The 21,471-nt window shown below is 48.9% G+C and overlaps 1 protein-coding gene across 1 annotated transcript in view; it reads left to right on the top strand.

Annotated features, from left to right (window-relative positions):
- LOC103091737 (vitellogenin) overlaps nt 1-21,301 on the top strand; it is a 34,206-nt gene extending 12,905 nt beyond the window's left edge. Inside the window, exons 11-35 of the mRNA XM_032964880.2 lie at nt 872-1,089; nt 1,862-1,959; nt 3,115-3,239; nt 4,105-4,254; nt 4,864-4,983; nt 5,399-5,600; nt 5,961-6,054; nt 6,587-6,772; nt 7,183-7,342; nt 9,685-9,916; nt 10,150-10,238; nt 10,736-10,840; nt 11,704-12,240; nt 12,671-12,727; nt 12,872-12,976; nt 13,767-13,967; nt 14,679-14,824; nt 15,557-15,695; nt 16,339-16,483; nt 16,984-17,164; nt 17,645-17,730; nt 17,970-18,052; nt 18,859-19,018; nt 19,811-19,972; nt 20,781-21,301. Coding sequence (XP_032820771.2) covers nt 872-1,089; nt 1,862-1,959; nt 3,115-3,239; nt 4,105-4,254; nt 4,864-4,983; nt 5,399-5,600; nt 5,961-6,054; nt 6,587-6,772; nt 7,183-7,342; nt 9,685-9,916; nt 10,150-10,238; nt 10,736-10,840; nt 11,704-12,240; nt 12,671-12,727; nt 12,872-12,976; nt 13,767-13,967; nt 14,679-14,824; nt 15,557-15,695; nt 16,339-16,483; nt 16,984-17,164; nt 17,645-17,730; nt 17,970-18,052; nt 18,859-19,018; nt 19,811-19,972; nt 20,781-20,890 — 3,891 coding nt within the window. The 3' untranslated portion in view covers nt 20,891-21,301. The remainder of the gene's footprint in view (nt 1-871; nt 1,090-1,861; nt 1,960-3,114; nt 3,240-4,104; nt 4,255-4,863; nt 4,984-5,398; nt 5,601-5,960; nt 6,055-6,586; nt 6,773-7,182; nt 7,343-9,684; nt 9,917-10,149; nt 10,239-10,735; nt 10,841-11,703; nt 12,241-12,670; nt 12,728-12,871; nt 12,977-13,766; nt 13,968-14,678; nt 14,825-15,556; nt 15,696-16,338; nt 16,484-16,983; nt 17,165-17,644; nt 17,731-17,969; nt 18,053-18,858; nt 19,019-19,810; nt 19,973-20,780) is intronic.
- The last annotated feature ends 170 nt before the right edge of the window (nt 21,302-21,471 follow it).

The following is a 21,471-nucleotide window of genomic DNA, read 5'->3' as shown; positions in this document are numbered from 1 at the left end:
CATCGAAGATGATATGTGGGGGGATTATTCCCTGTGGCTGATGATGGGTTCCCATTCAGTCTCAGGGTTAACATGTAATTCACGAGTGGCAGACTTTGGGCTCTCGTCACACACAACAAGCTCTTGCAACTGCGGCAATGACGAATCGAGTGCGCTATGTTCACACCATCACTTGCCTTTAATTAAATCATAGATTTGTATTCAGCGTTTGTTTGCAGCTGCGAGCAGAGTTCCCCCCCCCCCCCCAAACTCCAGTTCTCGCGACCCACCACCACGCTATAATCTTCCTGCATTCCCCAGTTTAATCCTCATTCAGATACTAAATAAATACACGTAGAGCGTGCACGTGTTACACGTTGAGAGTGCAGCGGTGAGCTCGCTACGCTACGAACCTGCCGGCCCAAGTTCGATTCCTGCTCACAGCCAACACGTGACAATTATCTGAACCGGTCCTGCTGCCCCCCCCCCCCCCAATCCCCTAGGTCGACTCAACCTCAAATGAGTACCGAGTGTGGTGTGTGTAAATATACACCACTGGGGAGACAAAGGCGGCTGGGCGTGGTGTTGTCCACCCAAACTCTCGCGTGCCACGCCGGCCTTTATAGGTGCTCGCTAACAGCACTTAGCGCGTCACGTGGGACGTGATGAACAACCGTCAGGTCGCGTACGGCGCAGAACGAGTTAATTTGTGTTCCAATGTCAGCTGGTTGCTGCGGTTGCCGTGAGTCGTGAGCAACTGGAGTTTGAACAACACCCTGGGTTGAGCTAGCGCTATTAGGAGGCTGACCCATTAAGGCTCCCCACCCAAACATTCGTCGCGGTGGCACGGATGCGTCTCCGCTAACGCCACCCTCCCTGTTGCCGCCGCAAGGTGCAAGAGATCGTGCTGCCCATCTTCCTGAACGAGGCCATCAAGTCGGAGCTCCGGATCCGCTCTTGCATCGTCTTCTTCGAGTCGAAGCCGTCCGTGGCGCTGGTCAGCATGGTCGCCGTGCGCCTCCGTCGTGAGCCCAACCTGCAGGTGGCGAGTTTCGTCTACTCTCAAATGCGCTCGCTGTCCCGAAGCAGCAATCCCGAGTTCAGGGACGTGTGAGTAACGCCGCACAGCAGCCACCGCCACTACCACCACCACCACCATCAACAACAACAACATCAACGACAGCAACATTCGCATGCCTGTCAACCCCCCTTATCAGTGCCCTACCTTATTGCATACCAATTCAGAGTTCATTGGTCATCACGTGCCCCTTATAAATCTCAACGTTCATCCTACAAAGTTCCATTACAAAGGAGAAACACAAAAAACACATTATACTTTTTTGCCCGTATTTAACCGGCTGTACGCCGTACGGACCTGAAAACTCAATTTTCCAGTACAAGAATACGGCTAAACCGTATGGGTTGACAGCTGTGCATTCTCCACTATCACCACAGCGCCTGTGCCAGGCCAGGTGCACTTTGAGGTGTCGAAGGCTCTCGATCACACGTGACCTGCCGATCAACAGCGGTGTACTCAGTTATACTGTTTCGTGGACTGAGGCAGGTGAATTTATAAAATTCGTCCCTTGTTTCAACTGAATAATACCAGCGACCAGCGATTTCTGGATTGCAAGTCCAGTATGCTCATGTAATGATGCATCGTTTATTTATTTATTTATCAATTCTGGCAGTCACAATAAATGAATCGATTTGTGCCCAATAAGTCCCTGCACGATCCACCAATCCCACCTCCCAGCCGGTGGATTGCAGGCGTGCAGGCACCGTACCGGTCGTGAGAGACACGCCACATCACCATTCTAAAATTGGTTTCATTCGGGTCGTTAATCTGAATTGTGTTTCTCATCTGGTTTGGTTCATCCAGTGCCGCAGCCTGCAGCGTGGCCGTCAAGATGCTGGGCTCCAAGCTGGATCGCCTCGGAAGCCGCTACAGCAAGGCCGTGCACGTGGACACGTTTAATGGTCTGTAGAGCCGCCGTCACGCCTCACGCAGTCGCGTTATGTAGGAGTCGCCGCAGAGATGGGCAGCATCTTAATCGCATGTCATTCAAATTCTGTAATTTGATTACATGTCTGAGGTGGCTTGGGAAGGCCGTAATCCAGCAGTGGATTGATTACGGCCGATGATGATGATGATGATGAATTTCATCATCATTTGCAATTGGTATTTAAATTACACACTTCAAAATAATTGGGAATTTGTATCTACATTTCGTCACTCCGGTAAATTGGAACTCACGTTTGTGTTGCCCATCGCTGCCTGATGGAATGACCTACGCATGTGCAATGTCTTAGCTCTTGCTAGGGCCAAAATCAAATGTGCCCTGACTTAACCTGGTGGAAGGTACACATTCTAAGGGTAAATAGGGCATATTTCAAGAAACTGTGGGATTGAATGTAGGCTCATTTTGGGAAACTGCTGTATTACGTGAGTGGCAGCTGTAAAGTGTAAAAAAAGACTTACAATTCGTTTAAAAAATCAGTTAGTTAAAGTTTTGTATTAATTACCTGACTGCTGGATAGAATTCTAGTAGTTAAATTAATTGCTGATTCTACATGCCAGCATCGTTCAGTCACTTGCCAATCATTCATCATTCTCATAATTGTCATGCCTTGATACATCTGTCCATGTTAAGCACGTGTTCTATCAGATTAAGTGTTTCTTCTCATTCGTGCTGTGTTCAACTTCCATGTTTCAGGACCCATAATTTTTCCTTTCTTCATCCTGTACGAATTATAATGCCCTCTCATTATCTCTTTCCGGAGGTTCCTGAACCCTGCTCAATTTAAGAAAGTTTTGGATCATATCTGCTGTACTATCATTCGTGCTCTCTCTTGTTGACTTCCTTCAATCGTTATGGAAACTCCCTTCCATCGTCATTGTCTGTTTTCCTAAGTTTCTATAACTTTGCCAAATTCAAGAAATGTTTTCATTATTATCAGCCGTATTCATATTAACGCTCTCTGTTTGTTTGTATTTTAGGCTTTTGGGCTTGACCCCAAAAAACTGATAACACCGCATTATCCTAAGTAGAGCATAAACGACCACCATGAGCCTGCTGCTGCTGTTGGTGTTGCTATTTACCCTTTGGTTGTCGTACGGTTTCTGCTTTGCAGCGAGGACCATGGCCGGTGTCTCTGCTGACTACTTCAGGATCAACTCCCCATCCGGCCCTCTGCCTCGTGCTCTGGCAGCCAAGATCCGCGCCCAGGGCATGGGCTACGCTAGCGACATCGTGGAGGTGCGCGCGACGAAACTGACTCGGGCATTGTTACAGTGACGACGAGACAGCAGGGGGCGCTGCGCACGGTTTTTGCCATCGGACCGTTGAGAATGCATTGCCGTGCCTTGTTTGCGGGGCATCGTGCGCAATGAAATCTCATTAACGAGTAGATCTCAGTTTGACCTCTCATAGTGAGATATTTGCTTTAGTCCGCCAGCCAATGTTATTCACCGGTGTATGTTTATATAAGCAAACTCTATATCGGTTTTGACCTTCAGGGTCTCATCAGCAGTCATGCTTTCCGAAACAAATGCTGCTGCGTTGGCTGTTTTTTTTGTTTTGCTGAGTGGACATTCGTTTATTGGGTGCAATTCAATATACCACTAATTAGTCTCCAAAACCTTAATTGAAGTTCGCTGGTTGATATCCTTTATTTAACCAGGCTAATGCCTATTGAATTTCCTGCTTTTACGTAATTAAATTTACCCATGTCTCATTCACCCACGAGATGTGGGTAAATGTAATTACGGGAAGCTATTTTGAAAAAAAAAATTCTCTCGAGTTTCAAATTTGGGATTCGACCTTAGCCACCAGAACACATTTACATTTTATCAGAACACATTTACATTTTATCGCGACATCTTCGAGGGCCACTTCACAAGTGGGTCGTAAGCATTTCGGTAATTCCCCGCACAATAAATGATCACGTTCACTTTGCGCGTCGTCTCACCTTGACTCGACGCGCAGACCCAGACTGTTAATTGATTTGTGTCAGCAGCCTCGACCATTTTTTTTCTCTGCCCGTTCCTCACCCGTCCTGTGGGCCACCCAACTTTGTTTTGCGTTGCTCCTCTGCCACCCTCCCGCCCATCCGCCCTTGCAGTTTGGACTGCGCGCCGAAGGTCTCCAGGAGCTGCTGTACAGGGGAAGCCAGGAGCAGGACGCCTACGGCACGGCCATGGACAGGCAGACTGTGCTGCGTAGCGGCCAAGCCACGAGCCACGTGTCCAGCATCCACGACACCCTGCGCAAGGCAAGACGCGAGAGCGGCGGTCTCGGACGGCGCACGCCGCGCCACGGACCTCGCGGAGCGTGCGGCCGCGCCGAGTCGAACGAGAACCGTGTGATGCGCTAACGAACCAAAAAAGTAGTCCCGTTGCGCGACATCTGCCCGGGCATGTAAATGATACATCGTCGTCGATGATGGTGATGCTGATGCATCGATTCACAACATGAGCGGAACATTTTTTATTTAGATTTATGCATATGATGTGCACGTTATGTGTGCAATTAGGCTAATGTAGCAATGTAAAGCAAATAGCTGATGATTCGAAAGAGACAGGCAGGATTGATTTCAGGGACAGTCCAAAAAAAGATAGAACAAAGGAATACAGATCAAATAAAATAAAGATAGTGGACATAAAATACAATCATGGACAATACAAATGAGATGATAAAAATGAGACAGTAAACACGACAACAGTAAAGAATAAATTCGTCAATTGAATAATCGACCTCCAAGTTTTGACACTTTGTAAAAATTCCTAGGTCGGGGTTGATGATGAAATCGTGACGTAACCTAAATGCAAAACAATTCCAACGCGTTTCCTTCCTCATGCCTCTGTCTGTGCGTGCCGGGCAGCTGTCGGACTGGAAGTCGGTCCCTGAAGAGAGGCCGCTTGCCTCAGGGTACATGAAGGTGCATGGGCAGGAGGTGGTGTTTGCAGAGCTTGACAAGAAAATGATGCAGCGAATCTCACAGGCAAGTGCTGAGTGCTCTTCCTGTACGTTGTATGTTGAACTTATTTCTCACCGTACGTAGCTAACCATGCTGATCGGAGGTACGGGGGAAGGCCAACAAACTAAACACAAAAATATACCATACGATATGTGTCCGATGGCTTCGCTGCATGGTTTAGGGTATGTCACGTATAAATACAGCACGCAATCAATACCATCGGGCAGCGATGCATATGCTTGCTAAACGGAAAACGTAAAAAAAAAAGTTAATCCTATTGCTCAGTGATCCTTACCCGGTTAAATAAAAAAAAAATCAGTTTCAATCGTTAATTTTTTTTCCTTTTTAAAATATTTAACCACCGTTATCGACCTGTGAGTGGAACTCGAGTTCGTGGCGCGCTATAACCGCCGCCCGGCGAAAACCGGTGCCCCTGCAGATGTGGCACAGTGCACGTTCGCATCACACGGCGGCGCAGGAGCAGATCCGCGCGGTCGTGAGCAAGCTGGAGCAGGGCATGGACGTGCTCATCACCAAGGGCTACATCGTGTCCGAAGTTCGCTACATGCAGCCCGTGTGCATCGGCATCGCCATGGACCTCAACCTCCTGGTCTCCGGAGTGACCACCAACCGCGCCAACCGTACGTCACCACCGTCACCCCCCCCGCCGCCTTCCCCCCCGTTCATGTCGTTGACGTCGCAGCTGGAACGATGAATCAGAATATTTGCAATCTGATGAGCTACGAAGCGCTTTTTCACAGATGTCATCCAGTAGTTTTCACAGATCTCCAGATGAGACACTAGATGGGAACTTGTATGGCATTGCAGAACCATTAGGGATGGCGATGACATGGATAATCCTTCATCCGACAATGGATAGAGCATGGTTGATGCTGCTGACGACAATGATGATGACTGGGCACAATTCTAAAACAAAATTGGGGGGTGTATGCGACACAGGCTGGCTCAGAAGTGATGAGTTGCATCTCCCCTGTGCACAGTTCACGCAAGCTTCTCGCAATCGCTGCCCGCGGACATGAAGCTCGCAGATCTCCTCGCCACCAACATCGAGCTGCACGTGGCCGCAACTACCAGGTATGCACTTGACGTGCAACCCCCCCCCCCCCCCCGACCTATCTTACCCCCAAGTTGCGCATCGTCATTCAAATTGTTCGAGTGACTCGGAGGTCAGAAATCCTGAGCCGGCACGGCTGAGATTCTGGGTTCAAATCAAGGCCGCTAACTATGTTTTAAACCGAGTTCTCAAGTGTAGTAAGTTGATAGCCCCTGCCCGCTTTCCAATGAACGGCACATAAAAAAAGGCATCATGTTATAAAATAAAATAAGCCATCACGCTTTCACTGTCATTCGATAAACATGACTCTAATATGCAGAGCTATTAGGAAAGTGCCGCCCTCTACTGCGTGAATCAGCGGTCGCGTGAAGGGGTCTCAAAGGTAGCAATGTTATCTCGACTTCGGTGGGCAATTCTCTAACACGATGCATTGCTCTGCTGACGCCGACAGCACAACAGAAATATGATCGACAAAACATGACAAATGCCAGTCCTGAATTCCCCCAGCAATGACCAACAAGTTCTCACGTTCCTTCTCTCCTCACTTGACAGCATCTCCAAGCATGCCGTGGCTATCATGGGACTCACCACGGATCTGGCCAAAGCCGGGATGCAGACCCACTACAAGCTGAGCGCAGGCCTCGGAGTCAACGGCAAGATTGAGATGAACGCCAGGGAGAGCAACTTCAAGGCGTCAATGAAGCCCTTCCAGCAGAAGACCGTCGTGATGCTATCAACGTGAGATTCGTTCGTGGGACAGAATAATATGAAACCTTCAAAACTTGCCAGCATGCACCTCGATGCCCGTTGAAAAAGTCTCCGTCACCACTCCAAATCTAGACAAAGCCAAACCAGATCTCGCAGTCTAAAACTAGCCTAAGTCTGACCCAAGCGTAAGTTCGAATCTAGCCAAATTGAAACCCTAGCCTAACTATATCCTAAATCAAACTATTGCCTCGGACTAATGCTCGCCTTATTGTAACCCTACCCGAATTCTAACCCTGGTCAAAAGTCAAAATCCAGCCAATGCCTCCACCCCATCTTAACCCAAGTCTAGCCTAACTCTAGCTTACACGTATATTCAAAGCCAAAGCATAAGCCCTCAAGAATGCTAAAGAGGAGTGTCTTTGCCCCGTTCGTGTGTGCAGCATGGAATCCATTGTGTTCGTGAGAGACCCCTCTGGCAGCCGTATCTTGCCCGTGCTGCCCCCGAAGATGACCTTAGACAAGGGACTTACATCCCAGCAGCAGCAGCAGCCACACCATCAGCAACAACCACACCAGAACGGCCAGCACCAGGCCAGAGCGGTAAGTGAACCAACATGGGCAGCCAACACCACTTATGAACTATTACGTGAATAACGATGTGCATTTGTACGATGCCTCCATTCTTCGGCAACTCTAGAAGCCTTAAATCTCAATCGTCATCATCATCATCATCTAATAATTTCAACGCCCAGCTAATGTTTTAGCCTAGGGGACACCCTAAAGCAAACTGTCCCTGTGCGGCCAAAGGTGAATGTAGCACGGCGCTGCATGTGTGAATTAGTCTGTCAGTAGTGGGTCATAGTTCATAGTCTTGAACTATGACCTAAACAAAGGCGCAAGCCAATACACATATCAGTAACGTGTTGTGGATAGTGCACAGACCTAAGGTGTGCGTGGCTTAGGCCTTCCAAGATCAGTTTAAAGCTTCGTGAATGAAAATATATTCTTGAAAAAAACACATTGGACAAATTCCAATGTTACTACTGCAGTGGCATTAAATGTTTTTTTTAGAAAGGTGATGCTGCATTGATGTGGCTATTTCGTACCTCGTGTGATTTTGAAGTCTTTTTCTTTTCATTTCATGAGCAAAGCTTCAAACGTGTGACAGCCTCACGACACATCCACAGCTTAAGGCTCAACTACACGTAGAGTGGCCGGGATATATGAATACTTATAACAAGAAGTTCACTCATCAGAAAAGCTCATGAGTTTGAAAAGTGAACAGTTCATGGCCATCTGAATTCTCACCTCCCCCCCCACCACCTTCCCCCGTTGCAATGGGCTTAAGTAGGCACGAGCTGTTTGCTTTCTAGAGTTTAACCTTCGAGGAATAACTTTTCCATCGAGTGTGCGGACGAGCGATTTGGCCACATTCCAGCGTTTTTTTTTAAAAGCACACGGTTTGTGAGTGCCAGCGGGCCAAACACCCCCCCCCCCCCCAAGTTAAACGTGCGGACAGCTAGACGTGCGAATCGCTTCCTTTTTCATGGAAAGGTAGAGAGAGAGTCCAACACGGAGGCTTTCACGACCGATATTGTCCATGATTGAGGATTTTTTGGGTAAGATTGCGTAAATATAAACGCGTCGTTAAAACCCGCCACCACCCAACACAGCCCATTAACAAGGTTTGTAACGTGAACAAAACGTGCAAATTCATCACTAGTAATCCCGCGGCATTTACAATTCGAGTACGATGTTTCGCCAGTAATTACAATCAGTATCATCAGGCGACAGCCAGATTTGTGGAGAAATCCTCCCAAAAACCTGTGCTATGGGGAGAGACCGATCCGAGTCTTTTTTTGCAACTTCGAATTAAGTAACCGGCAAATGCGCCACGAGTGTGATTATCCTCATAGCTAATCAGCATTTTTTTTACGTGCGTAAAGTTAGTGCTCTTTCAGCTTCTTTGTTCATTAATGGAATGAAATTATGATTATGAATACCCTGACTCTTGCCCTTAAGCTTCAATAAGCTGCAATTAACACTGAATTGGAGTGCGTACTTCGACTCTCAAGTACTGCCTGCATCGGGCTTCCATTAAACGCTCATTACTATTGCAAACGCACCACGCACCGCGGTGCATGGTGCGGTGAGTGCTGCGCTATGCGGAGCAGAAACGGTGGTCCATGCGCCTCCCCTCCATCCCGCTGTTTTGCGTTTAGAAACATTGTCCGGAAACATTGTTCGTAAGCATTGTTCGGGGCTACGTTTTGGGCAGCAGGGTCAGGGTGGCAAGGTCTATTGCTGCACGATATTCCTATGCCCCAAATGATACGCTGCCTACCTTCACCAGCTGGCACTGACCAGAGTGGCGAAATTTGGCCATACGATCTCACACAGCTTTGGGGCAGTGCCCATCCAGCAGTGCATTGTTGATACATTTATTCATTCATTGAAGTATCCTGTACGCTCTGTATTTCGTGTTTTCAGGCTCTTTAACATTATTATTTTTTTACCATCTCTCTGGTGACAATTGCATAGTAGATATATTTGGGCCTAAGTAGCTACTTATCAGATATGATAGTACACATTTATATCTCTTTTTGCAGGCTTTTAGTGTCTCATAAATTTACAATAATAATCATAACTTCCAGACCGTCCATCGACTGCTGGATGAAGGTCGCCGCAGTCAGTCATGGGGATCTTTGACCACACTCTATCAGATTGGTCAGTGTGAATTGGCAAAAGGGGGGCTGGGAAGGGCCCAGAACAGGTCGAGATATCGTCGCCACTGCTGCTGGACAGTGTGCATTCAGATGCCAAGATATGTACACGAACGCAAGGTGGGTGTCAGCGATGCCTCCATCGCCCCAAAAGTGTGAGACATGTAACCGATGTACGGAACGACACTCTCTCCCCCCCCCGTCCTCGCCCACCGCCAGGCCTACCAACGCCCATGGGCTTCCCACGAGTTCTCGTCAGCCGAGCAGAAGCAGATCCACAACATCATGACGGCGCGCCCCGTGATGCGCAGGAAGCAGCACTGCTCCAAGTCGGCGGCGCTCTCCACCAAGGTGTGCTTCTCCGCCCGGCTCCGCAACGCCGCGTTCATCCGCAACGCGCTGCTCTACAGGATCACCGGAGACTACGTCAGCAAGGTCTACGTCCAGCCCAGTGAGTGCACGCACGCGCTCCCCCAACGGCCACTTTCGTGCGGCTCACAATCACACTCGGAATAATAATAATAATCACATTGATGATAGTAAGGCGTGTTATATTCGGGTTGCGATGAACGCGTAGACTTCATGGGCTGCAGTCCAGAGCCTCGGATGTCGAAGCACAAAAGCGAGTCTCGGGAACGTGCTGCTGCTGCTGCTGCGTGCGTTGTGGTCCGTGCCTCTTTACAGCGAGCAGCAAGGCTCAGATCCAAAAGGTGGAGTTCGAGTTGCAAGCCGGACCCCAGGCGGCTCAAAAGGTCATCCGCATGGTGGAACTGGTGAGCGCCGTGCAGGCAGACAGAAAGACAAGCGAGCATGTCTCACGGGAGACGGATGAATTACGAGCAGGTTACCTGGTCTTCGTACACTTTAGTGTGCGTCGGATTAACGAAGAGGGTTAATGGGGTTTGTGCGTTGAAATAATTCATTACACACACACACGCGAATATTGTCTCATTTGATGCATGTGTTACAACTTTCACAGAACTTCACGAGAGGTTAGCCGCCGAGGAGGACTTTCATCCAGCGCTGGATTGGTTGTGCCTGCTGATTATGATTATGTTGATGCTAATAACAATAATCTTCAAAGTTTTAATAAAAAAAAGTGTGAATTTTGATTGGCACAGCGTCTAAATGTGACCGCATATCATGACGCTGTATAAAAACAGTCAAAAGAAACGGATTAACATATTTATCTCGCAACAATTTGAGAGCTACGCACGTCTGTTGTAGAGTAACAACATACCATGTTGTCCTGGCTCTGTCTCACGCTCAGGTGGCCAAGGCAAGCAAGAAGTCAAAGAAAAACTCCACCATTGCGGAGGAGGGTGTTGGAGAAACGATCATCTCTCAGCTCAAGAAGATCCTCATCAGTGACAAAGTAAGGGGCCCCCCCACATCGAGGAGCCTATCCGATGTATCCTCTCCCAGTGTCATTCATATTTCATGCAATCCGTCTTGGCTACAGAGGCACCGTCACCTTCTGGCCAGTTCTCGCAGCCCAACACTGGGTTTGGCAGATTTTTACAAACGTCGACGTGATCCACCTACCCCCGAGCCTTTAAAAGCGCTGTATGTACAGGCGCGCGCCATCGCTTGGTGATTCCGCGTTCAAAACGAACACCGAGCAGCACACTTTTATTTTATTTCCTTGCCATATTTCTCATTTTCTTCATGAAAGCCACTCACTTTTATTGAGCACATCAACTTTTGATTAATTTCGGGGTCAAAATAATACTTTTTCCACCTTTTGAGCGCAAATTAAAGCGTGCGCATTGGAAAGCTTTTTTTTCTTACCTAATTTTCTTTTTAAGTCATGCCCGTGGCCTGTGTGGCGATTTTGCGTGGAGACTTAAACATTTCCATGGAGGAGCACAGCCGCTCCACCTGCACTGGCCTTTTGGCAGAGGTGCCGTCACCGGCACATGTCTTTGGAGCGGTCTGTCGGAGCTCCTGAGTCGCAGCTGTCATTCAAAGTCTCGATCAAAGCTGCTAAGTCGCCACGAGTGACTCTACATCTGTCTCATACTCTGATGGACTCGTATTTTGATGTTTGTGTCGTTTGCTCAGCGCCCTTGTAATAGCTTGTCATGCTATGGCACTGCAGAATTTGTTGCTATTATTATTTTTATGACACCCAATGTTGCACCGCTTACTTCTCCAGTCACTGCACACCTATGACTTTAGATTGACTTTCAGACACACTGATGCTGCGCTGTTTCTCCAATTTCCAACACCTCGTAGGACAAGGATGCTAAAAAAACACCCGGTTCTTCGTCGTCATCTTCATCGTCGTCATCGTCGTCGTCGTCGTCCTCATCATCATCAGATAAGCGCGGCAAAAAGAATCCGCGCCAGGGCAGCACCGTGAACCTGGCTGCCAAGGGGGCCTCCAAGAAGCAGCGCGGAAAGCAATCCAGCAGCTCGTCGTCCAGCTCGTCCAGCTCGTCGGACAGCTCCAAGTCGCCCCACAAGCACGGCGGGGCAAAGAGGCACCACGCCGGACACGGCGCCCCGCACCTGGGACCCCAGTCGCATTCCTCGTCCAGCAGCAGCAGCAGTAGCAGCAGTAGCAGCAGCAGCAGCAGCAGCAAGCCGTTCAGCACCGTCAAGCCGCCCATGACCAGGAAGCCCCGTCCCGCCCGCAGCTCGAGTTCCAGCTCCAGCTCCAGCTCCGACTCCAGCTCAAGCTCCAGCTCCAGCTCCAGCTCAAGCTCCAGCAGTAGCAGCAGCAGCAGCAGCAGCAGCGAGAGCAAGAGCCTCGAGTGGCTTGCGGTCAAGGTGCGCGCGCATCTCGCAGTGATGGGTGTTTGGAAGGATTTTTGGGTTCGGCCATGTAATGATATGGCCACTTTTGTTGTTGTGAAGCCCTCCACCAACCAACACACTCGAACAACTTAAACTGCCACGTGTGCAATTGTTAATGCGGCGAATGTTATTGTTCGAGCTCTGTGTTAAGTCGGAAGGGGTTCGCCGCGAGACCGAATCCACAAATCTATTGTCTGTGGTATTGTCTGCAAAAAAATCGACATGTTTTCGGGCAAGGATGCGATATTCCCGGTGTGGCGTGTGCTCGCTCCGGCCGTTCTCGTGCTCTTGCTGCACAATTGTGAGCTTGGTGCGAGAAACGCAGCCGACTGCCAAAATGAAATGTGTGCATATTTGCCTAACGCATTGAGCGACTGAATAACGCCCTCCTTATAATTTGTAGGACGTGAACCAGAGCGCATTCTACAACTTCAAATACGTCCCCCACAAGAAGCCCCAGGTATGACACAAACAAAGCCTAGCAGGGTCTCACTGCAATAAGGGATGTTGGTGATTTACACTCTGTACCGCAAAGTGCTTCCCGTTGTCGCTGAACACAAGGAATATTGATCGAGTCTGCAACTGGATCGCTGTGTGCATGCAGACTTCCCGCAGACACACTCCTGCCAGCAGCAGCAGCAGTAGCAGCAGCAGCAGCAGCTCCTCTTCCAGTGACAGCGACATGACTGTCAGCGCCGAATCGTTTGAGGTGCCTTCACGATGTGCACCACACACACACGAGAATGCGCGCGTGAACGCTGCATAAAAAACGGTGCGCGGACGTGCGGTCAGTTCGCACTCTAAATAAGTCGCCTTAAATAGTAAGCGACAAGGTGTGGCACATTGTGAGATGTTGTCAGCTTGCAGGCTTTCCTGTGATGTCTCGCCGCATATTAGGTCTTGGCTCCTCATCATCCCAAACTGTGCCACTGCCACGCGAGAACAATACGTGCGCAATTCTGTTGTACTATTCCCGTGTTTGATCAATAATGATTATAATTACAAAAAGCTTCCAATGCGTGATCACTGCCAGAATGCGTTAACACATCGGCAAGACATTTCAGGAGCTACATGTTACTAATTATGTTATTTTGTTAGCAAGTAGATAAATAATACTTCTTATACCATACATGCACACTGGACTTGCCATTCACCCGGTGCAGCAGTTGAAACAACGTGGGCGAGTTTATGCAATACCTTTGTCCACACAGCAGCATGAATGGGTTCACCACGGTTGATCAGCACATAGGTGTCAGGTACCATCTCGAGAGGGATCTCCAGTGCCCCCCCCCCATCCCCGTAGAGCAGGCCCTTCCACTCACGGTGGCATGGCATGCGTAAGTAATTGCAGGGGCTGCGCCTCTACACGTTACAGCAATTAGCGGCAAGCACAGAGAGAGTGCCCTCGCTCAGCAGAGACTGATGAGCCCCGTTCTGTGTTTTTTTCTCTCTCTCTCTCCTCTCGTTTCTCGTGTGACCGTGCCGACCGCAAACCGCAGAAGCACTCGAAGCCGAAGGTGGTGATCGTGCTGCGTGCGGTTCGCGCCGACGGCAAGCAGCAGGGCCTGCAGACGACCTTGTACTACGGCCTCACGTCCAACGGGCTGCCCAAGGCAAAGATCGTTACCGTCGAGCTCAGCTATCTCAGCGTGTGGAAGCTGTGCGCCAAGTTCCGCTTGTCCGCCCACATCAAGGCAAAGGTAACGTGTGCGCGCGTGTCTGTCGCTGTGCGTGATGCCTGTACGGGGGAGTGGCGGTGCAGTGGTTGGCGCACTGCGCTTAGGAATGCCGGCGATCTGAGTTTGTTTTTCGCTTCATGGCCAACATCGGTGACGAATATCTGAACTGGTCCTGGGCCTAGCTTCGGTCGACGCAGCTTCAAGTGAGTACCTGGTGCGGTGTGTGAACATCGGCGCAAGGGAGGCAAAGGTGGCCGGGTGTGGCGTTTGCCGACCCACCCCCAACAGCCTGTGTAGGCTTCACAGGGCATCGTTACGTATATTTGATATAGTAAAATAACACGTCTGTATATATATTCAGCACTTTGTTAATTGACATCTGGATAAAGGCCTCTCCATCCTGTGTCAGTCATGATTGCATGACCACATTTGACCACACCCAAGTTAGTTCATAAAAAAAAACCTTCAAAGTCATTCCCAGCTCCAAATTAGCACGGGGTGGCGGCATTAATCTGCTGTCTGCGGCCCTGAGCCAGTATCACGAGGAGTACCGTTGGAAACGAGTGCCTTTGGATCAGTGCGAGCGGGGCGGACAATGCCCTCTATGCTACCTAACATAGCTAGTTAATAACAAACAAAACATTACCATGAGGGTCACAAACCCTGGGCTTTGCAGCACCAGTAACGCACGCGCGCCTACGCCTTGCTTGCGCTTGTGCGTCTTGTGTGCAGGCTACAATCGGCTGGGGAAAGAACTGCCAGCAGTACCGCGCCATGCTGGAGGCATCGACTGGCAACCTCCAGTCACACCCTGCCGCCCGTGTGGATATGAAGTGGGGCCGCCTGCCCAGCTCCTGGCAGAGAGCGAAGAACGCACTGTGAGTGCAGCCGACACGCGGGCCAACAACAGCCGCGTAGCTCTCGCCCTTCTCCCCCTCAGGAGCTCCACGACCTCCCAGCACGTGGAGCAAAAACGTCGGACATCGTGCCAAACGACGGCGGCGCAAACCGAAAACGCATCTGAGAGCCGCGCAGCACAACCGGGAAAACGCTACGAAGCAAAGCCTGTCTAGTGCTGTATACATTAAATGGGACCTCATGCCTAACATCATGCTCAGACTTTGTAATTCAATTGATCGACCATTTAAACACGAAAGCCTCTATCGATAATGTAAAAAAAATAAAGTGAAAAAAGTCAAAGTGGTTTTCCGCTCCGTTCAGATCAGGGCATCGTTGATTTCATTTGAAATCCCTAAGCCAGTGGTGTAAATTCCACATGCCTTTAGCAGGGGTGAGGCTTTCCATAGGACAACCACTGTTGTCTTCCCCGCAAAGTGGTACTCAATTCATTGCACCTCAAGAGGGATGTCTCCTGAGTAGGTTTTAAACTCGCAGGCCTTGCGACTGTGACCCACATCGTCTTCCACTGAGCCGCCGGGCCGGATATAATAATGGTACACTCCGCACCTAATACAGTTCTCGTTGACCTGTAGGTGAAGGCTTGTGTTTGTTCAGGCAGACAAGCTGTTCGTCACAACCACTACGCTGCTGCGGACATCCCTGTTTAATTCGTGATGAGGCTAACTGAGAACGGCCGCATGTATTTTCAGGCTCGAGAACAAAGCCCCTGTGATTGCCTCCGAGCTGGAGATGGAAATCATGCCAAAGAAGAACCAGAAACATCAAGTCTCTGTCATCTTCGCAGCCATGACCCCCAGGAGAATGAATATCATCGTGAAACTCCCCAAGGTAGGATTTTAAATAAAAGCATCAAAACTAAATCATCGCGCCTCTTTTAGATGTTGGTTACAATACCCCTGAAACCAAACCGGAAGAGTCTTGAGGTGGGTGACTTTCATGACAATTGATGTCCTTGGGCAAGGGCCTTTCAAGAACCTTGTGAGAATTGAATGGGAGCCTTGAGTTGAGAGACAACAGAGGAACGAGGAAACAGGTGGTGGGAGTGGGTGCCCGTGTGCTCGGGGCCACTGCCATTTATGTTCCATCTCAGTTAAGTTCTGGCAATCTGTGGGTTTACAAACATGGGTTTTTTTTTGTGATTTGGCAATGTTACGTAACACATTTACATGTTAATATATGTGTCATCGTTGTCCTTAATCATCAACAGCAGCAGCCATGATCTCTCCACTGCTGAACGAAGGCTTCCTTTAAACGCTAGCCATTCCTCGTGGTCACGTGATGTAACGATCCATCTAGCTCCGAGCCGGGGGCATACTCATAGCGACCAACAGCGAAGGATCGAGGGGAAATTACAAAATAATGTTTGCCCTGTTAATGAAGAGCTATTTAGAACGCCAAAGATGCTTTGCGTCGGTGTTTGCGAGGCTATGACATTTCCGCTCATCGCTTTTTTGTTGTCTTTTCCCAACAGGTCACTTATTACCAGCAAGGCATTTTGTTGCCGTTCACCTTCCCCTCACCAAGGTTCTGGGATCGTCCCGAAGGATCCCAATCCGAGAGTCTTCCAGCTCAGATCGCCAGCGCCTTCTCAGGCATCGTCCAAGACCCCGTCGCCTGTGAGGACTGCTTTAGGAATATACACCGTTGTTATGATAGTCCTCCTGCGTAGGTTTTGGGAGTTGTGCGACGTTGCTCTCTGAAATGTTTTTTTCAGATTGCACCACGTGTGGTTCGTATGTATGTCCGTATGTTGAACTTTTTCACACCGTATGTAGCCAACCGTGCCAATCGGATGTGTGGGTTCAACACGATATCCGACATTTTGCTCCACCTACTGCGAGCTTCTTCAGGAACGTGGAGCAAAACGTCAGACAGCTGTAGAACACATGGTACAAACCAACAACATAGCAGAGAGCTAAAAGTAATATTACTTTTTTTGTCCTTCAATTATCCAGTAAAAACGTTTTTTAAAGAATATTTCGTCCAAATTTTGATTTGCACCCAAACAGCCCGAACCACGTCACATCATCTGCAGCGACAGTTGCGACTGACTGTACACAGATCGTGTAACGTGACGTTTTGTTTTTTTTCCCTCTGATGTGTCAATGTCTTGTAGCTGTGTGCGAGCTGAATGAACAATCCCTGACCACGTTTAACGGCGCCTTCTTCAACTATGACATGCCCGAGAGTTGCTACCACGTGCTCGCGCAGGAATGCAGTTCCAGGCCTCGTTTCATCGTTCTAATCAAACTCGACTCCGAAAGACGTATCTCTCTTGAGCTCCAGCTCGATGACAAGTATGTAAACCAGCCACGACCACGCTTGTGTACTTAAATGCGTTTAATGCAATGCACCGTGTAACAATTAACACGAATAGTAATGTTGTTAAATGTTTACTCAGAACATCCTCACCGAGTCGTAAAGACTCATTTTTTTCAGGATGATGCATTGTATTCTCAATTCCCATTCATGAGAGTTTGGCTTCACGTGGGAGGAAACCGGAGAGAACCCCCACAAAGAATATGAAAGGGGTGACGCTTGCCGCTGCCACCTCTAGGCGGCACATCGCAGCCCCATGCCCCGTAACCCCTGGCAAGTCCTCGTGGTCACCCCATCCAACAATCACTGACCAAGCTGAACCCTAACCAAGCTTCCAAGATACAGAGGGAAGATTGCTTACGGGAATCCCTTTAGCTGTGCCACACGTGTCAGTGTGCACCTATATACTGAGGTATTCTGCTGGTGATTGTTGGGCCTTGGTTATTATTTCGTTACAGAAAGGTGAAGATTGCGAGCAGGAACGACATCAGAGTCGATGGTGAAAAGGTGCCCTTGCGCCGTCTTTCCCAAAAAAATCAATACGGTGAGACAACACTCACACACAACTTTTTTGTACTGTCACGCGATCCACGTGTTTCTGCTGATTATTTAAAATATACATACTAAATGCAATGTCAATATCACAATCAACACAAACAACGGAGGTGGTCACTTTAAAAGCAATGGATACATTAAGCTGTTAAATCATCTTATGAATACAGCATTACTCTACTCTTAAACTTAGTGGTGCTCAAGGTACGACATATGTGCATTTTTCGTCAGGTTTTCTGGTTCTGGATGACGGAGTGCACCTGCTGCTCAAGTATAAGGATCTGAGAGTGTCGTTCAACTCCTCATCCGTTCAGGTGAGAATGACAGTACTCTCCAGTCGCATTCACGTGAGCCCTCGGCCATATGCAGACGAGGCGGAATGAATGGGGACTCGTCTTAGTGGGTGCATTAGACGTGCAGAGACACACAGCGTGTGGGCCCCCACAGTCTGGAATGGCCCTTCCTTCACCCCCTGCCATCTGTGCTGTCATCTATCTGCCCTATGACTCGTCTCTTCATAAAAAAAAAGTAAATGTCCACTATATCTCTACAAAGTCTTCAGATACAGTCACGTTCAAAAGGCTGAATCTACATTCCGTTATGAGTTTAATACCTGCGGATTTGAATGGTTGGCAGTGCCTCGGCTAAACATGGCTTCAGCATGGTTCCACATCCTACCACCCACATGGCTCCCATTCATGCGAGCACACACATGCATCCATGCACATATAAACACACATCAATCTAATGTATCCAACCCTATAATCCCTCACTTAAACCACCGCTCCATGCACTTAGTACCACATTACAAAAAAATCCGTATGCAAGACTTACCAGCTATGGGCACTAGAGGGCGTCGCATGGTAAGTTCCATACATCTACACCCACAACAGATATAATAATAGAGTTAACGTAGTGCTTGAATTGAGATAGGTAATGAGACATTCATCGCGGGCAGTCGGGACGTAGATTCCAATGCAGGATCTGAGCGGTTGCCGGCTCAGCACTCTGCCAGCTGAGCCAGTTTATGTTCAGCACCCTTGGCAAATGCAATCACCGTGAGCCGATTAACCAAGACAGCCGCGTGTGTGGGGTGGTGGTGGTGGTGGTGGCGTGGTAGGTGTGGGTGCCGTCGTCGCTGAAGGGACAAACGTGTGGTCTGTGCGGCCGCAACGACGACGAGCTGGTGACTGAGATGCGCATGCCCAACTTGGAAGTGGCTAAAGACTTCACAAGCTTTGCGCACTCCTGGATTGCACCGGACGAGACCTGCGGTGGTGGTATGTGGCCTGTCCATCTCACACTTGCACACTAATAACCAGTCGATGGAAGTAATAATGAATAAATAATGCCATTTATTTACCCAGGAATGCTTCGCTGAGTCTTAAGTGGGTTTTTTTTCTCAGAAAGGGGCCTGGAAATTGGGATGATGGGCCAATTTCATTCACCAGTGTCTGCATGTGGGAGGAAACTAGTAGCCGGAGAAAAGCCATGATTAGGAGCGGGTAACACTCAATGCTCCTTCCAAATGGATTCGATAATCCATTGCTGTATAACCATCTCATTGTCACCTCACAGCAAAGGTCTACAACACTGGGTAGTCCGAGGCAGTCAAGTACTAACCAGGCACCATCCTGCTTAGATACTGATGAAATCGGGCACATTCATGGCGATTTGGTCATCGGCAGAAGTAAAGATTAAACTATCATCAGTTGATAATGTTACATCTGGAGGTGATGCGAAATTGGTCTCCAACATGGACCATATTAATGTGGCAATGCCATCTCTGGCTTCAGACCACCAGCTAGAGATGAGTACAAGCAAATGCTCGAGTAGCGTTCGATTCCCGCTCACGGCCAACGCCAGTGGCGAATATCTGATCCGGTCCTGAGCCTCCCCTAGGTCGACTCGGCCTCGAACGAGTAACCGGTATAATGTGTAAACATGGCCGCTCTACGCGCTCGCACGCAGCACTTGACTCCCGACTGTCCGCATAAAATCTACGTGGGGGGGGGGGGATCTTCATCTTTGTCTCTGTGTGTGCTCTCGTGTGTGCCGACACTGCGCATCAGCCTGCGCCCTGAGCCGGCAGACAGTGCACAAGGAGAGCACCTCCGTCATCACCGGGTCCCGCGAGAACTGCTACTCCACCGAGCCCATCATGCGCTGCCCTGCCACCTGCTCAGCCTCCCGCTCCGTGCCAGTCTCTGTGGCCATGCACTGCCTGCCAGCCGGTGAGTAGCAGCTCCTCCCCGCCCCCATCAACCATCATCATCATGATTAGCCATGGTCAATCCGCTGTTGGATGAAGGCTTCCCCAAAACTGCTGCCACCTCTCAAAAATCCTGAGATGCAACAATTCCACCGTCAACACAAAAAAAAACGTGATGACAACTATCAGCCCATCAGGCCAGCATGACATGGTGAAAGAGACGGAGACAAGAGCTATAGATGTAGTGAGATAAAAAAAAGAATATAGACAAAAATAGAGATGTACTGAAATGGGTGAAGGGAGATGCAAACGAGATAGTGATGAGGGAAGTTGATTGGCTTTTTGATATTAGGTTTGTAATGTTTGCTTGAATATGAATTTGAGATATTGATGCAGAGCTATTTTTTTAATGAATCTGAGGACACCTTGAGCTTCGGCTGCATGAGGCCCAAAGCTTATGACCAGCACCGCCACTGGATATAACTACAGAGACTCTTGGAGAGCAAATGGTGTTTGATGAGCACATATTAAGCTCAGCTCGCCAGTGCATGAAGGGTGGTTTTCACCAACTCCACATCTGGCCACCTTTGACTCCCCATAGCTGATGATTGTGCTCCATACCAGTTACTCATTTAATGCTGATTCAACCTAAGGGAGGCCCTAGAGTGGATATGATAACCACCACTGTTGTTAACCATAGAATTTAACTCGGTGGGCCCTGGGTTCGTAGCCACGCTGCTGCGTTCGCCCGAAGGCACCACGCACACACGCGCACGCATGCACACACCGACGCGCGTCATATTCACTGTTTCTTTTGTGACCATTCGCAGAGTCCGAAGCCATCTCCGTGGCCATGTCTGAGGGCCGTCCCTTCAGCCTGAGCGGCAAGAGCGAGGACCTCGTGACCGAGATGGAGGCGCATGTGTCTTGCGTGGCATAATTCGGCTCTCGCTAGAGGAAGAAAAAAATCCACCCCATGCAATCACTGACACCAACCCTCTCCCGAGCCCGAGTGGCAGATCATTCCATGGGAAAAAAAATCTAAACAAAGCAAGTGTTTGCTTAGCGCATTAATTCGAAAAAATGCTCACACAATGCCTAAACCTTCCAGCGGTCAGCTAACATTATTAATACTTTCAATGTATGGAGTAGTGCAGAGATATATTGTGTTGCTGTGAGTTTTTCCAGTCTTAATTCATGATTGTGATTTGAGTGGATCTCTAAGAAGGAATAATCCACAGTTATATTATGTCCTTAAATGTAAATGCGAATGTAAATCACATTGTTTTGGTTTTCGGAAATTGTTTTGCCTTAACACTTGATTTTGAAATAAAAAAAAATTACACACAAACTTCACTCTCGCAAGCCGTTTCATTTCCGCAAACGCATAGTCACCAAAAACATCGGTCGAACATGTCCACACGTGCCATATACGTCACCCCATCTTTCAATGTGATTCAATGCAATACAACTGGTTTTCACTATTAGCAGTTAACCATCACATGCAGTCTGCCAGAATGC

Source organism: Petromyzon marinus, chromosome 33, assembly GCF_048934315.1.
Source record: "Petromyzon marinus isolate PM22_M1 ecotype Great Lakes invasive population chromosome 33, UKy_Petmar_22M1.pri1.0, whole genome shotgun sequence".
NCBI lineage: Eukaryota > Metazoa > Chordata > Hyperoartia > Petromyzontiformes > Petromyzontidae > Petromyzon > Petromyzon marinus.
This window is presented reverse-complemented; position numbering and strand designations above follow the sequence as displayed.